This window comes from Melospiza georgiana, chromosome 13, assembly GCF_028018845.1.
Source record: "Melospiza georgiana isolate bMelGeo1 chromosome 13, bMelGeo1.pri, whole genome shotgun sequence".
NCBI lineage: Eukaryota > Metazoa > Chordata > Aves > Passeriformes > Passerellidae > Melospiza > Melospiza georgiana.
This window is the reverse complement of record NC_080442.1, coordinates 10,244,810-10,263,162: the sequence shown is the minus strand read 5'-3', so window position 1 is coordinate 10,263,162 and position 18,353 is coordinate 10,244,810. Positions and strand designations below refer to the sequence as shown.

Sequence of the window (18,353 nt, the reverse complement as noted above, 5' to 3'; positions counted from 1 at the left end):
CAAAGAGTTTAATTGACAATTGTTATAAATATTTTCTGTAATCATAGATTAAAGATGTGAGGGTCCTCAGTCACTTGAGGCCTGTCCTTTACTGATGCTGGGGGACATCCACCCATTAGTGCTAAGCAAAGAGAAGGCTCCTTCAACCAAGTGGTCAATGAACATAAGAATGACAGAAGGCCTTAAACAATAATATGAGTAATGAAACACATGTATTAGCCTCTCATGTACTTTATATTGGTGGATATAATATATATTTAATAAAATTACACTTGCTTAATTGAAAACTGGTGAATCAAGATTGGATCATTTGCCTTCTTGGTTTTTTATTTCTAGTAACAGAAATTGAATACATGTGATAATTCTAGAGTTACGATATGTCTTCTGTAACATTTCAACAGAGACACCTCAGGCTTATTCAGAGTTAAATAGTGCATGTTATTGCAGTGTTTATTTTTGGACCACAGTCTTAATGCAAATTCCATATATGTGGTTATGCAAAATGATCCAGATTCTGGTCATGAGTACACTGGTTTACACACAGAGTGATGCCACAATTTCATTGAGGAAGGAATCTGATCCTGTAACACAGAGGGTTGCATGGTATTTCAATTAGGTAGTTGATGTGTTTCACCATGGAGTTAGAGGTGAGGTATTAGTGTCTGAAGCAATTCTTGTATGTTATGACTTACATTTTTAATGCTTCCTGAGATTTTGGTGGGTTATTGTGCAACCATGAAGTGAAATAATTGTTAAAATATTTCTGTAAAAATCAAATACTCTGTGTTGTCAGTGTTTTCCAAATATTTTTCATGTCTTATTAGCTGGCTGTATAAAATATAAAACTCTGTGTTACAGCTTTATGCAAGAAGAACAGTATTAGTTTTTCCAAAGTCTTTAGACTTTGGAAAGTGTAAAAAAAAAAAAATTTACATCATATCAAGTCTGTCATCACTAAGATCATATCACAAAAATGCGTATATATGAGAATACAAAAACCTGAGTGAGTGTCTGGTTGAAGAAATTTGGCCAGGGAGCTGTCTGCCATGTGGAGAAGAGTCTTTACAGGGATACAATCTGTTTGCCCCTTCCTTCCATTCAGTGGAAGGTTTCCACCGTTATAATTTCTCAGGAGTGTTGGTCTTTTTGGATCATGGGAAAGAGGGAGCTTGCTTCAGACAAGTTTGATGATTCCTGTTATAAAGGAATAAAAGATATTGATTGTTCTAACCACCTTGGTAAAGAGCTGCCAGACGTTCAGGGTTGTGTTAGGACCAAAAAAGCTATTTGTGCATGTATCATTGAGTTAACATTTCATTGCAACACCCAAACCATCATTGTTACACTTAACGCCTTCCTACACTGAAGACAAGTCAACTTCTCTCCATTCCTGCTGTGTGTTTACTCCTGCTGGGTTTCACTGAACTTGAGCATTGCAAATCAGTTCCCTCTCTCCCTCCCATCTCCCTTTTTTATTTATAACCAGCTTTCAGTTCTGGACTGAGTTCCATTCTAGTGCTCTGCAATTGCATTTTGTTTCATGGCACTGCAAAAGACTTTACATTTTAGAAAAGGTTAGTTCTAGTGTATTGTACCACTCTATCTCCTTTGTAAAAGTAAGCAGTATCTCTTTAAATTGTACATTGCATTGTCTGAAAGCATTTTCCCTCTCTTTGGATGCCTCTCTATGTAATATTCTGTAAGTCATTAGGTTCTATTTTTCTTAAACAGTTTGCACTATGTTTGGATAGTCTTAGTTACTTTAGTCAGTGTCTTTTGCAGCCAAAGAGAAAAAAAAATACCCAGAGCTTGTCTACTAGCTTTGTCTTCACCATGCTAGTGAATGGTTAATACTTAGTGGTATGTAAAGAGAGTTTCTATAACGTGGCACTCCTAAGAACACTTTTGAAAAAATAGTGATAAACTTCAGTCAATTCGTTCTTTTTAAGTGAAACATGCAAGGTTCTGTAGTAGAATCCATTCTCCTTAATAATCATCTGGTCTTGACAATAAATATGTCACCAAAGCTAGTTACTTTTTAGCAGAATGGGAGATGAAAATAAAGCCAGAATTTTATTTAATTGTTGCTAGCCTGTGAAAGATATTGTAAAAATTAAAATTTGCAAAGACATGGTAATTTGCAGCTTATACGGCAAAGTAGGGTAGGCTAGAGTTTGTCAGGTAACTGACTTCAGAAATGAGAAGTTATTCTACATTTAGCTGCATTGCTTACTGTTTTCTTCATCATGGAAAAGAATAAAATGTGGTAACAATTTTCTGTATTTGGATTGCTGCTGCACATAATTGGGAACAACAGAGCTAAGGCTTTGATTTTGGTGAAATGCTTAGTCTGCATGTTGGATTAAAATGTGTGCAACAAATCACTCCAATTCTGTAATAATAATTTTTGAACACTATTTTTTTTATTTTATTACTGTAATGTTATTACTTTTCAGCTACAGACTTTGAGAACTGGGTCAGTTGCAAGAACAAAATTGGCATAAAAATAGTTGTATATTTGTTCTGGAAAATAGATTGCCAACATACTTTATAAAATAGTCAGCCTGAATTTTTCTGTGCATCAAATGTAAGTGATAATGTTAGTCTCATATTATTAGTAAGCTGTTATTTAAAAGCCCTATTCTTTAACCAGTGTCCTAGGAAGACTAGATAATATTTGCTAGATAGACGTGTTAAACAGATCATCTGTGCAGAAATGGATTTGTGAAGCAGTTTACAGAATGGAAAATAAATTTAAGCTGAAGTGTGCCAGCAAGTCAATATATGAGAAAAATTTGCAGCAAGCAAAGGTGAGGAAGACATGAAGAAATGGGGTAATCAGATTAATGAATTAAAGGGTAATATTCCAAGGGTTGGGTTATATGAGGCAGTAACTAACTTTTTGGCTGCCTAATACAGAATAAAGAGTTATGGTACCAGTGTTAGATATGCTTCCTTGGATATTTTTTACCCTTGTGAAAATAATGAGAAGCAACTTGGAGCTGTGATCTGTCCTCAGCACAGCTGTAGTAGTTTGAGACATTTCTGCTGCCAGGTTTATATCCCTGCCAGAAACTGTGCCTGAACGTTGCACTCTGAGTCCCTAGTTCCAGTGACATCTTAGCACTAGCCAGTGTTAAATCTCAGCTATTTGAGCTCAGTGCTGTGCTGTGCACTGCAGCAGCTGGGAAATGGTCTTGCTTATATGTGAAACCATCTCTGGCACTGGAAGGGAGCAGACAGAAGTGGCATGGTGATAATTTCTTCACATACCTCGTCCAAACCTACCAAACCTCGTTGGTAAGAAGTGTCAGACATCATAGGAAATAAGTTTTTAAATATTTACAGAGTTTTGTTTTCTTTCCTTCTGAACACCCTCTGATATCTTTGCCATGTACTTTCCAATGATGACACATTGGGATCTGACTGGGGTGAGTAATGGTGTCTGGCTGGGGGGAGGAGAGGACAGGGAGTGCTTAACAGTGAGTAATTATTTAAGGAAATGGTCTGTGTGGAAAGAAAAGTGTGTTGTGATTGGATGCATTTATCAACTGGCCTTTCAGTGTCACCTGTGGACAGAGCATTATTGTGTCTGAGTTTTTAAATAGTTGGAAGTCAGTTTATTGAACTGACTTGGGAATGTGTCGGGGTCTGGTCTTGATTTGGTCTGTGAATTGAGATGTGAGGCTGTCCCCTATTAGAAAAGATGGAAGTAAATGATAGTTGTGCAATGGCCATCCCCGAGCATGGTCATTCACTTTTCTGATCAGAAGTTAAAAGTTGTGAGGTCTTGTATGCAAAATATAATTTAATGATCAATACAATTTCAAGTCTACAAGTGACTAACAGGAAAATTTTGCAAGTGAAGATGAGTTACAATCTTGTTGCTCTTCCCTATTTTCTTTGTACAGTGACACACAGAGGTTTGCACTAACTTTTGATGAGGTTCGTGTATGTAGAGCCTCTTGTGTGTTCTCTCTGTCCTCTAAGATCAGGAGATTTTAGTATGTTTGAAAATACCTAGAATCACTTTGGTTTTGAAATAAGGCCTGCAGTGCTAAACCTTTGTGTTCTGTAACTCTGCAATGGTGATGCTCACTGCTACAGTCAGCTTGGTCATGCTGTTTTCTTCTGTCAGTGGCAAGAATCTCTGCAATTCTTAAAATTTTACTGTAAAAGTTCTTATTTCAGACACAGCACATCCTGCTTTCAGAAATGAGGCCCATTATAGTTTTCTCCATCATCTTCAAGTGTTTTGCTACCTTCTCTGAAGAGAGTGAAGTGACTGAAGTACTGTGAAACTTACAGTGATGGACACTGTTTTTTCCATGGACAGTATAGTTGTTTGTGTATTCTTTGGCTGTGTGGGATCAGCTTCCAAAGGAGCATTCTCAGGTACAGGTGACTGTGACTCCCTTTCCTGGCATGTGGCTGAGCAGTGGAACAGGCTGCCAAGTGCAGTGGGTCACACTGTGCAGGGATGAGATGGTGTTTCTGCCCTGTGCAGTCTCTCTTCCAATGTCCCTCTCTTATGCCCAGCTGGTGAAAAAACCCAAACAAGCCTTGAAACAGCAGAAACAAAAGTGCTGCTAGGCAGGAAAATAAGTTGTACTAATGGTCAGCTTTAAGGTGCTTCACTTGCCTTAGAGCCCTTTCTGACCTTTCTTTCATTATTTTATGACAATGGAATATTCCCTTCTTTCCCTTTCTCCCTGTACTCGAGAAAGGGAAGTTGCTGCTTTGTGTTGCTGTGGGGAGTTTCAGTTGCACAGCTGAAACTCTTGGCTGTGTTTGGGGTTCATGCTGAATTCTCCCGTGTGAGCAGCAAACAGCTGGGAGGAGCTGGGTTTGCTGCTCAGGCAGTGCTGCAGCCCTAGGAACTGGGGGAACTGTGCATTCTACCTGTGGAGAGCTGGAAAAACACCACTCCTTTTATCATTAGCCATTTTTCTGTGATGGCAAGAGGAGGTGGCATTTTGCTGTTTTCTGTAATGAGATCGAGATCTTGATCATGATCAGATAAATGCTGGCTTGCTGCAGCCTCATAGTTTGTACCTTTGAACTCATTCAATTTTCATTTATTTTTAAGAGAGATGAAGGAGTCTGTCAGCCTCCCTTAACAGGTGATTATTAGTTTGCAAAATCAGGCTGTTAACTTGAAACACCAAGAACTCTTTTTAGGATATATATAGTGAATCCTAGAGGATAGAGGGACAAAATTTTACCCAGCCTCCTTGCACTAACATAATTGTTTAATCCAGGTTCCATTAGTTCACAACATTTTTGAACTTTATTTTTACATTAAAAACTATATTGTGCTTGAAATGAAGCAGAAGTTATTGTGAACTAGGAGCTTAAGATGTGTGTCTGGTGCCAGAAGTCTTGCACTGTCCTAGTGCTCGTAGTCTTTGGTGCTGTCCAGAATTACTTGGAACAATTGTTATTACTTATTGCTGTGCTTGGTTTGATCAAAGTCTGCCAGGACTACATATTTCAGCAGCCTCTCTGCTGCTTTTTAAGAATATGAAGGATCTTTTGAGAAGATAACTAAAATTATTTGATGGTTCTGACTGAAACAGGAATGAGCTCTAGATCAAAATGCAACTTGATTCTTTCCTGGTGAATTAATAAGCTGAATTGTTGTGTGGTATAAACAATTCACCAGTGTCAATAACAATAAACCAGTGTCATTCTGTTGACCTCTTGCTCTTCTTGACAGTATATGAATGTAATGTGGTTTTACAGTTTGTACCATCTTCTGAGTTGTGAAGCTCCCTGTGGAATTATTCCTTATCAAAATAGCTAAGAAGTATGCAAAGAAGCAGATAAAATTGTTAGATAATGGTGGCTACTGCCTTACTGAGGGCTGCTTGCACGTGCTGAAGTTTGCATTACAAATGACTCAAAAGATTTGAATTACCAGTCACACATCTTAAATCATTTTACTAAAATAATTTCAAGCCTCAACATTCTTCAGTTAAGATGAAGTTATCCTTGAATAAAAAAAAAAGCAACCCATACAAATTGTGTAGTAGCTTTTCTGGATATATTTTCCTTCTTTCTCTCTCTCCAGCTCCTGACTGGTCACTGGTACCTTGTGTTTGAGCTTTACTTATTGAAGTAGTTTGAATAATCACAAATGACATGAATGTATAAGGAAACTTTGATGTTACAAAATAAGGATTGGTGTTTTAAGCTCATATCCTCTTTTCATTTTGCTACTGTCTTAGTAGAATCTCATTTTCTTCTCATAGATCTTCTTCTTGTAAAAAGTGAAAAATCTTGCTATTTAAAACACTTCAGTTTTAAAGTTTTTTCTATTTGGCCTCTGTATGAAAAAATGAATTGGTGTGTGGATTTCTCTGAGGCCTTAGGCTGGCATGTACATTCAAATGATCTTTTTTCATATGGATTTTTTGACCTTTAGATTTTTTCATTAAGAATAGAGAAGAAAAAAATCTTAGTTGTGAAAATGTGGAAGACTGTATTTGAAAAAATAGAAGGGAAGCTGTATTTAGGAGAAAACTGAGTATTACAAGTAAAATTTATCCAGGCAAAGTATTTGGTGAAAATGGAGTCTGTAATGCTCCATACTGGAGTGTTATGAACTTGATTAATAACAAACTGGACTAGCTTGGTTTTGAGTGTGTATTCAACCCATGTCTTGTTGCTGAGACCTGGTGGAAAGATTTGCATGATTATGAAGTTAACTTCATTGGATTCACCATATTTCTAAGCCATATTAGCCCCAGCTTGGTCATTTATAGCTTGAAAGCAAACAATTGTAAATGCTGATCCATTCATATCCCACCATAAAACACAAGATGAGTTATTCACTACTGTCTGACGCGTGCTCCCACTGCGCCAGAGAACAAAATGACTCCTTTCTAACCCATCTATATATAAACAGCAGAGGGACAATCTACAATGGGGGATTTCATTCTGGGAGGTACCCGGAAGATTTCCTGCTGCCAACACAAAACTGTGGCATTTCTAAAGAAATTGTTGTCTCTTGTTTTAATATTTGGACTTACAGCATTGGGAGTTTTGCATAGAGTAAAGCACATATTCTTATTTTGATCAAAGATGAAAAATCGATCTAGGAAATATTTTTTTTTATTTGATAAGTATAATTGATCATGATTTATTTGTATTAATTTAGGTAAAAACTTAATAGAAGCTGCAGTGTGGAAAATTCATTTGGGCTATGAAGGGACACAATAAGAAATACCAAGCCAAAGAAAGTTAAGATGATAAGGAATTAATTAATCAAGGGCAAGAGAGATATCAGAGATTCTGACTTGTTTCATGATGAGTCTGACGGAATTGCTAGAGGAAGATGAGAGAAGTGTTTGGTAATTGGATTTAAGTATTTTTATACAGCTAGTCCAGCTAAGCAGGGAGGCTGAAAATAGCTAGTGGGTTCTCACATGTTAATTTACCATAGAGCTGGAAATACAAGACAAATTTCCAGAGGCTGAAAGAAAATTTTTTTTGATCCAGTATTTTAAAAGGAAGAGAGGTTATCTGAGTGATTAATAGGTGTGTTAAACAGACAAAAGATAGAATGGCAGTTATTGAAGTGATACATAGTTAATGAAGAATAAATGGTACTTAGTGTCACTTAGTATGAGTTCATCAGAGAAAAGTCCTTTTATCTAAATCAATATCCTTTCTGATACCATCATGTTTATTGATGAAGATAACAGTAGCAATATAGCATTATTGTTTGCTATATTTCTGTAAGCTATTTTATTAATTGTATCAGAATGGCTTGATGAGTTATCAGAATTACAGCATGTGGAGACACCAGCTCTGGTTGGCATGAAGATTTACCAAAGGATAGGTTTCAGGGTGCATAACTGCTTCAGGGTGTGTAACTGCTTCAGTACAAAGAAACAACAGGTTCATAATTTGGTGTCTGTGCTTACAGGATGCTGGACTCTGTCCTGGTGCAGCATAACAAAAAAAGCATTTTAGAATTGCTTGCAAAGAATTAACTGGAGTGTGCACCCTGGATGTCCAGGAGACAGCAGGAGCTGGCAGTACCACTGTTGGGTTTTTGCCCTTGGAGGGTGGAACAAAATGAAGCCTACTGTTTTTTTGTTAATGTCTCAGTTCGATTCTGTCTGTTGGCTGTGGCCTGTCCTGCCATAAACAAATCAAAGCAGATGTGTTCCACATGCCCTCCATTCAGCTGTAGGCAAAGCTTGCCCACATATCTGGTACAGCATATGCCTGAATAGCAGTGAAAACTGTCCTCAGAAAACTTTCTGTAGTCTGTATTTCCTTCCCTTGAGCCTCATTTGAGAACAGCCATCCAACCTGTGGAAATAAACATATCCTAACTCTTTTATATGTATTCTTTTAAATAATGCACTGAATATCTAAAAGAAACTGATGAAAAGACCCTTGGAAGAATATTATGAGTGATTAAATAAGAAGCAGCACAGGGGACCTACAGATATAACATTCCTGGTAAAATAGCCACAGTTTGTTTTCAGTGGACTTGAATTAAAGACAGAGAAAAAAATCCTCTGTAGAACACTTCAAACATAAATTGTTGGGTTTGTGGGCAGTTTGTGTGAAAAAGAAGTGCCTAAACCTGCTGTTGTTTTGCTTTATTAGGAGTTCTGTTGTGTATTTCTGTTGCGAAGCTGATCAGGTTTCCTGTTTTTGGCACAGATTACAGGACCGGCCCTTGCTTCACTTTGGTAACCAACCAGATGTGCCAGGGCCAGCTCAGTGGAATTGTCTGCACAAAAACCCTGTGCTGTGCAACTGTTGGGAGAGCCTGGGGCCACCCCTGTGAGATGTGTCCTGCCCAGCCGCATCCCTGCCGCCGAGGCTTCATTCCAAACATCCGAACGGGGGCCTGTCAAGGTGAGTTACCAGCACAGCTTCCCCAAAAGCTGCTGAAATTGTTACTGGATTAATCTTAATTGAGTTACACTGCTGTGAATAACCTGTCCTAAGCCATTCTCAGCTATATGTGTGAAGAATGGAAAAACACTGTCAGATGCATTACTTCATGATTCAGTGAGTGCCTGATGTTCAAGTGAGTACATTAGTAACTCAGGTCATGTGAGAGCAGCCAGCATGTTAATGAATTTCTCACTGCCAGCAGTGCTTTCCCTTGGTTCTGTAATGGTGTTTTTCTGAGTGTACCACTCGATCATTCTGTGGAGGAATTTGTTCTTTCAGAGAGCACTCAGGACATGCAAACGTGAATCTGTGGCAATAATGCCCCAGTTACCTGGTGTGAGATTTTTTAGCTAAAAATTGTGTAACTTGGATTAATCTTGGATGTCTTATCTCTTGAGCTCCACTGCTTTGACCTGGAAAAAAAGTGCCTGTCATGCCATTTGTAATGCCTTATTATATATTTTATACAATTTTGGAAATGCATTTGCATTTGTTTCAAATAATAAAATCCACCCAGATGTTGCTTACTTCTTTCAGAGCATGCCTTACTGTAGAAAGTCCTTACACTGCTTTTGGCTTTTATTCTAATACTTCCAGCTGTATAAATTCTTTTATTGTCTGGATGTCTGACAGGAAACAGGAGAAAGTTAACAGGGGCAACTATGTATTAAACTGATGTGGATTATACATTCCCAGCACCATATCTTTGGGGCCAGTTTATTTCAATCTGTCTAACGTTTTCTAATAAGTTACAATATTTTTGAAAATAGGGAAGATAAAGATTCTAAATCTATGAGTAATTTTATATAATCATGAAATTCCTTTGAAGGGACTTCAAGGCATTCCATTGCATTAAAGATGTAGATACCCTCTGTCACATGCCAAGTCATGGCTGGTGCCTGCAGACAGACATGATGAACTTCAAGATAAGCAACATGGTTGGGTGCACTGCATGAAGTGCCCATATTTTGACCTCAGTGATTCTGTTCCCCCTCTCACTGTAAAGGTCAGGACTAAATTGTGCAGGAATTTGTGAACTGAGATTGTGGACACTTTTGAAAGCTTATGTACATAAATATGTGGCCCACACCCCTGAAGTTATGCCACACCTAGTTATATCCCTCTTGTTTGTGTCATGGGAAAGCTGCAGTGAACTCTCCAATGGGTTTGTGCAGTTTGGAATAAGAATACTTCTGCTTACTGCACATTTCTTAGCAAGCAGCTACATTGATGTTGATCCGTATGTGGTGCCAACACAGTTTTGGCCCAATATGTTTGACTTTTTCCAGTTTTCCCTTCTTAAGTATTGCATTTGTAATTTCAACACATCTTTTATGGAATCACATATTAGCTTTATTTTTCATGCATTTGTATTAAATCCTTTTGAAATCAGATAACATCCATTTAGATTGAAGGCATTTCAGGGATTTCACATCCATATTCAATCTAAATAAAGAAAAACAGGTTAAATAAAATCCAGGTTCTCTGAAGAGAAAATCATTATTATTGTGTGGGAAAGTAAAAAAAAAGTAAAGAAATAGTGAGGGTGGGTAGGCAAGGTTATTTTCAAAAGTAAATAGAATATCACTGCCCAAATTTTGACTTTGGCTGAAAGTTAAATTAATATCACAGCTGAGATTGTTAAAGATACAAAGAAGAAAAATAAAACCGAAAGGTGGGATTTTGAAACAGACATCATGACTCAGAGGCATGACTTCTGTTTCTTTAGTTTTTGAGGTTTTTTAATTCAGTGCAGTGCCATGAAGTCTGGCCGATTGCTGTTGCTAAAGCACAGCCCATTGCTGTAGCTTGAGTCCCAGCAGCTGTGAGGCTGCTGAGGCTGTGCTGGTTCTGTGACCTCCAGGCACAGCAGTTCCCCCACGGACAGCTCTGCTCTGCTGCCCCTGCCCTGGATCCCTTCAGCCAGGGATCTTTGCAGAACACTCTGCCATGTGGTGCAGATATGCTCCTTGGCGTTCCTGAGACTTCCTGCTTGTGGCTCCCAGGAAAATTGCCTCTCAGCCTTTTCTACAGACATAATACTTTGCTTTTCAGACTTCAAGACACATTACAGAAATGTCTCTGGGATTTATAAAGAGATATTTGAAGGCATCATCTCCTTCAGCTCGTGTCCCTGCATTGAAACCTATGTCAGTGTGAAGCCCAAGAACTCAAGCAATCAGTTTTTAGCAGCTGCAGCTGGTTCTTCTGAGGAGATGAGAGAATCTGAGAGTGCAGTGCTCTGTGCTCCTGAAGGAATTCCTGAGCAGCAGAGACAGGGCAGCCCCTGGGGACAGTGAGCCAGACTTCCCCAGTGTCCTATTGCAATGCCACTCCTCTGCCTCCTTTAGCCTTGTTTCTGTAGCTGTTATTAAGCCATAGCAACACTTCTGCAGCTAAGTGACGACACACATGTTGTTGTGCTAAAATAATTGTGAGGCCACAAACTGGGGCCTCTTGAAAATGTTTGTCTTGAGCTTACTACCTAGCCTGTGATACCATCTTTGTTGTTTCATTTTCCTCAGTGAAAAAATGAAAAGCAAAGAAAGAAAAATAATAGGGAAAAACCCCTCAAATTTATGTATGTCTAAGCAGGTCATTAATAATTCCTCCTGAAGCATTAATTATGGCTATGAAACTTTTTGAGTCAAATCCTAACCACAGTCTAATGTCATTGGTGCTGATCTTGCTGAAGTGTCAAGTTAATAATTTCCATCAGAAATGCCTCTGCAGTTTGCTGTGCCTCTCCATGAGGCCCCCTCCATGCACAGTGCAACTGCTCCTCTATGCTGGTGGCCTCAGCACTGGATGGAGTTGCCAAGATTTTCAAGGGGGCAAGTGATTTTGGGTGACCAGCTTTAGACACTTCAAAGAAACTTGAGCTCTGGCAGGCTGTGTTTTCTGCACACCATTCCCCAGATGTTTTGGAAAAACAAAGCAATAGCAGTTAGATATTTAATGTCTGTAACAATAATAACCATGTGATTTCTTGCAGAAAATATTTAGAGTACTGTACTTAATCATATTTTGCATAGAGTAATTACAAAATTAGTGTCTGTCTTCCCAAGCAAGTATCATAATATTATGATGGGTGAAGAACGGATTTAGGCATATTTCATTTCTGTGTAGACAAATTATTATGGCTGTTCTTGAGAAATGAAATAAAAGTGGGTGTTTTCTCCTTTTTTATATCACAGATGTGGATGAATGCCAAGCCATCCCTGGGATCTGTCAAGGGGGAAATTGCATTAATACTGTTGGATCTTTTGAGTGCAAATGCCCAGCTGGACACAAGTTTAATGAAGTAACACAAAAATGTGATGGTAAGAACTTCTAGAACTTTCTTCTGAAAGGGGAGTGTCTTCTTTTGGAGGACCGACTTTGTTTAACAGTTTGTAACAAACTTGCTGTCTTTTCTGCCTTGAGCCTGCAGGTAGCATTATTCACAACAAATACAAATAGGGGTGCTTTCTCTCAGAGCAGAGAATGTTAAATATTGGCCCTGCAACCTTTATAGCCTTTTTATTCATGTAACATTTCAGACTTGAAGGTACATCTACCATTAAACATGAAAATACTTTCTAACTGATATGTTGCTTTTAGAAATGCTTGAGGCACATGTTTCTTTGTGGATCTTTTGACCAAAAAGTGTATATGACTGGAAGATTCAACACATTCCTACCTACTCAGGTGAATCTATTTAACATAAGTGAGGGGTTGACACTGCTGTGTGAAGGCTGCTGGATTGTGCTCTAAACTCAGCCTTACAGTTGCATATATTCCAGAAGGACAAACATTTTATCTTCACTTACTAGTCATCCTAACTTGGGGGTACAGCAGGTGCTAGATGTTAGTGTGGAAATTTGCAGTGTGTGATTATGGAATCGTGCTATTTTTTTTTTACTGTGATTTGATGGGATTTTTTTTTCTTTCTAATATAATAATCAAGCATAGATGGCACCTTTGCTTTAAGAGAATTTTGAGTAGATAAGGACCATAGTACTAAAACAGTTGCACATTATCGATTTGTATTTACAGTGAAGTCCAGATAATGTTTAAACTTCTGCAACTGATTCTACTTTCAGTCATTAGACTAAAATTAACTTGACTAGACAAGTTTCATAAGTGGCTAGTGATTTTGGAATGCCAACTTTCAGTACAATAAAATTATTTGTGAGAATAAGGTATGCATTCACCATCCTTTCTTGCATCAAGTTCCCTTTAAGAAGCACTCAAAACTTTTTAGTCATTTTAGAAGAATTATGAATTACTCTTTCAAAAGAAAAATAGCTATTTTAGGCAAAACTTTATAATTTATTTGCAGGTTAGGGAGAGCAATTTCAGAAGAGCTTGTACACAGCATGGTTTACATATGACTTGCCAATAATTTTGGCAGAATGTAACCTACATTTAGAATAGAGCAACATTGCAAGTGTTTCCTTCTGTGGATGAAGTACCAAGAATGTGGTGAATAGGAGAGACTGAACATGTGCCTTGTTAAGTATTAGTACATGAAAAGCTGAGAGCTGTAGGCTGCATCTCATAAACATTTTGATGGTATTTTTCAATTGCTGAATCATTTTAAAAACAAACTCCAACCAACAACCAAATAACAAAAAACCCCAAATAGCAACGACCCTAAGAGCCTGCACTTGCTAGCATTAAAGAAATCAACTCAAGAACCTGGTGTAGGTTGCTGTGTTCCCAAATCCTGCCACAAATTTCCTCCCCTTTTGTGAAATCCCTTTGCAGTGATCACCTGGCTGCAAATATCAGATGGATTTTTCCTTCTTCGAATTCATACCTATTGATTTTTGAATCTCTGCAGACAGAGTTACTTTCACTGCATCTTCATATTGTATTACCAAGAAATTTAAGTTAAAACTATGTGGGTATTAATACAATTCAAAGAATTAAAAGCACCACCTTTATACCAGTGGCATGTAATAAGATAGAAGCACAACATTTAAAAGCATGATCATGCAGCAGCAGCCCATCTGTCCTGTTCTTTCTAGATTACCTTTTGATTTTTATAAGTCAATATAAGACAAGGTTTTTGGTTCACAGTAATTAGCTATATATTATTTTGATACATAATGAATAATATCTGATTGTTTGCTTGGTTTAACTTCATATTTAGCAAGTAGGACTTCTAGCAGTTGTAACATGTCCTTGGTCACTGATTTAGTTCAACTGGGAGCTACCTGCTGAATTACAGTACTGGTTTTTTAGGTGGTCTCCATTAAAGTAAGATCATAATAGCAATTGTCAAGGACAGGTAGAGAATCAACAAGATAGAAAAGGGGAGGAGTTGACCAAGGTTCTCTTTGTTAGCATAGGTGGTGGAAATTTGTATTTTAACTGCTACATTATTTCACTGTTTGATATAACCATTTCTTTTCAATTTGCACTAGTGCTGAGGTAAATTCTATTTTTTGTGGTGACCGGGGGAGTAATTTTTCCTAGAGTCACATTTAAGTCTGCAAGTAAATCAAATATACTTACCTTTGTAAAAGTCACATACTTAGCAACAACAATGTTGCTTATATGGATGTCAACACTAATATAAATAGTGAAATACTGTTTGGGTTAGGCTCAACCCTAAAATAAAGAGTGATGATTTTGCTTTTAAAAGGGTCAGACTCTATATAAACAGTGGCAACCCTGACTTTAAGATAAACATCGGTGAATTTGAGTCAGAAAATGCTTGAATCTGATCCATTTACGATTGCATTTTTCTCTGTTAATTAAGGGGTTTATTCAGACCAAAATTCAATTTCCACATTTTTTGTCACTGAGACTTGTGGGACTCCTGTGGTGTATAATCTTGGAGCAGAAGCCAGAAGTCTCTTAGCAGTGCTCCCAGGGCACTTGGACTTGAGTCTTTGGCAACATCCTCGAAGTAGCAGTGAAAAAAAGGTCACACCCCTCTCACACACCCAAGTGAGGAATGTGACCCACATCAGGACAACCAGCGAGATGCTGGGGAAGAGTGTGTGCACAGGGGACCCAGAGCACTGCTCCACTTAGGGTGGCTGAGTCTGCAAACTTGGCTTATCTGTGCCATGCCAGTCCCTCCACTTCTTTCCTGCAAAGGCAGGAGGCCACAGAAATATTACAGCATCCCATGCTTTACCTAGGAGACCAGGAGTTGTTAGTTTTTGTATTACAGTCTTCACAGAAGAAGTAGAGCTGAGATCCTTTCTACTTGCTAAGATGCTCATTAATGGTCCTGTGGGACTTTGGGTGTTCCCCCATCTGTTGGGGCCAAATTCCAATTTATGCGTTACATTAAACTCTTCCAGTCCTTTTTAATGACTACAGTATTATTCACTCCTTGCCTTGGTCTGTTGGGTGGTGTTGAAGTATTTCTTCTCAGAAATTTTTGTGGTTGGTGAAATCATTATTACAGTCATGTGTCTGTTTTCGTAGCTCTCTGGAGGAGAGGTTGGGTAGAGTTCTCTGATGCCATTATTTCTAGCTGGATGCTCCCTGTCAGGAGAGCAGCTGGGTGATTGTAGATGGCTGTGACAAGCAGATGTCATTGATCAGTCTAGAGAATAACCTCCTTTTCTGCTCTGCTCTGATTCCTCTTGTAGGTACCATGGAAAAGAGTGAGCTGTTTTTAAGCTCAGCAGAACTCCAGGTTCCTAGGAGATGAGGGCAGTGCTAATTAGATACAGCTGCATTGTTAGGACAGCCACTGGAAACCAAGGGGAAAGTAACTACACATCCCGGGCAGGCTACTGGTGGTAATTAAGGAACACTTGGGGCTGACATAGGTCGTTATTCACATAGCTGCAGCTTATATAAACTCGCTGTGGAAGAAGCCTTCAAGTTCCCTCTGTGCAGCTATGATGAGTTGTAAGAATTTGTTAGGTTTTTTCCCTGCAGATTTGAAATTTTTTTTACATTGGATCTATGATGATGATTTAGTATATGGATTGAGATTTGTTAGTGGAGACAATCATGGTATGGAAACTTAATTTTAAAATCACTGCCAAAATGTAGGGAGAATTATGGACACTGCCTGGCTTCTGCAGTAGATATTTTGGTTACACTCTAGAAACCTGTTGAAACTTCTGAACATTGATTTAGTGGAGAAGACAGAGAAGACTATTTTTGTTGCTTGCAGTCATCTTGGTCAGAGCTGTAATCCTGTCAGATTGCATTAGCTGAACAATACCTAGCTGCTCAGTGCTTTTGTGTGGGGTATTTCCAAGAGAAACTCGAGTGCAGTAACGACAGGCAGTTCAGTGGCTCATGTCCCTGTCAGTCTGTCCTGAAGCAGTGCCTCAGGGTGTACCAGGAGAGGCTGTGCTGCTGGAGAGAATGGTTCAGCTCCTGATCACTGTGGTCATTACACAGCTGGTCCCAATGCAGTTGTCTTCATTCTAGTATGCAGAATTCAGACTGGATGAGTTACAGTTTTGTTAGAATTAGTAAATTTCTGCTTTAAGATGTTCATCCATCCATATTAAGCAGTAAAACTTTTGCAGTTTACAGATACTGTATTTTAAATTTGCAGATGCATTTTTTTCAATATTCTGTTTCATTTCTGTTTATAATATACCTAATGAAACATGCTAATTCAAAACTACTGATTATGCCCTGAATTTGAGTATTACTATTAATTATAAAATTATGAATCCTTTTCTTGTGCCAAAACTAATTTAGCTAACCTGCCCCTGCCTCTCTTTTTGTCTTCAAGATATCGATGAATGCAGCACCATTCCTGGAATTTGTGATGGAGGAGAATGTTCAAATACAGTTAGCAGTTACTTCTGCAAGTGTCCTCCAGGGTTTTATACAGCTCCTGATGGCTTGAAATGCATAGGTGAGTAGAATCCTGTGAACAATAGAACAGTAGGTGTTATAACAATTCATTAATATCAAGAATGGGCAACAATGTGTCAGAAACATATTTCAGCTTGGGGACTTGAAATCCTTCTTTTATGCAGAAGTACATCACATGCCTGTACATGTATTCTGAAATGAGTTTTCCATGTGCAGGATAGTTGTTTTTTTTGATCTTCTTTGAGACCTCTTTTATTTTTCTACTGCAGCTTTTCTGTTATGTCATATTTGTTGCCTTAGAACTTGTTTAAAGGTCTCCTTGGTATTGTTACTCTCATGCTTGTCTTTAATTTAGTCTGTTTTATATTCAGCACTCATTTAGAAAAGCCAATTTGCATTCCAACTGTTATAACCCTATTGCAGGCCTTTGTCATTAAAGGAAGTAATGTGATAAACTGAGTATGGGATATTTTTATGTGCTTTTATGACGTTGATGATTTGGCAGAGCTCTTCTCTCTGGCTTTCACTGTGGTAGAGCAGAACCCATCTTCCAGAGGCTGGACTGGGAACCAAAAGCTTTGTGAATGAAAGGATTGCCACTGCAGTGCCAAAGCCCTGATAGAACAGTGTTAGCAGTTAATTCTTCTGGGAAGCATTAACTGCCTGCTCTGAGGCAGGTGGAGTAGTTAATGAATTGGTTTTTTTCTCATTTTTGTGCAGTAATTTATTTTTTCAGTGCCAGTGCTGAATTTTGAGCAAAAATCAAATGAAAGGTTTATTTCCTCAGTTTTAGTATATTTATTTAATGGTTCTTACACAGTGCCAGCACTAGGAACCAATACAACATTCTGTTTAGTACCTTTGGTAGGAAATAATTTTGGAAGGAGTCCCAAAGTTCAGAGATCAGTACCAAATAATACTAACTTTCCCAAGAGATCTGCAAGTACTTTGGGTTACAATTAATTTTGCATGGTGCCATTCAATTTCTGCAGGCTGTAAGAAATAAACTGCTTTTCTTCCATCATCAAGAATGGCTTTCCTGTAGATTTGATCCACACTGTACACTTAAAATGCCAATGGGAATTGCTGTTATTGCTTCAGATCAATAGCTTCTAAATTGCTATAGATCATTAAGTCATTGATTGCTGCCTGTACTTAATATTTTTGAGCAAGATTTACCTTTCCATGACAAAAATTTTCTAGACATGCACAACTTCCATTTGCTTTTTACTTTTTGTAGTCACCACTCTGTCAGGGCAGCCCAACATTCAGACCCATGTCATATTCTTGCAGTTTCTCAGCATTTTTACCCCCTGTGTTTGTAGACTGAAATAATTCAGCTAAAGAATTGGGATTTTAAATGGTGACAAGGTTTGATAAATAATATGTCAGACTATGAGCCATCATTGAAATTTTGGGTTTGTGTTCAAGGCAAAATGTGCTAAATGGGAAGCACTATCAATTGTCTGCAGATATTTTGGATTCTTGTGTAATTTGCAGACACATTCTTGCCATATTCACAGGGACAGAGCCCAGATCTGTGTTAGTGCTGGGCAAAACATGTAATCTTGATTTAATTACAACATGCCTGTCTTAAGTGAAAAGTGTTAGCTGGACGTGTCTGTTCTGTT

General features: G+C 38.2%; 1 protein-coding gene across 5 annotated transcripts in view; it reads left to right on the top strand.

The window, feature by feature from the left end:
• FBN1 (fibrillin 1) overlaps nt 1-18,353 on the top strand; it is a 141,492-nt gene that overhangs the window by 42,174 nt on the left and 80,965 nt on the right. For all 5 annotated transcript variants that reach the window (XM_058033121.1, XM_058033123.1, XM_058033122.1 and 2 more), the window contains exons 6-8: nt 8,686-8,883; nt 12,123-12,248; nt 16,637-16,762. In XM_058033121.1, coding sequence (XP_057889104.1) covers nt 8,686-8,883; nt 12,123-12,248; nt 16,637-16,762 — 450 coding nt within the window. The remainder of the gene's footprint in view (nt 1-8,685; nt 8,884-12,122; nt 12,249-16,636; nt 16,763-18,353) is intronic.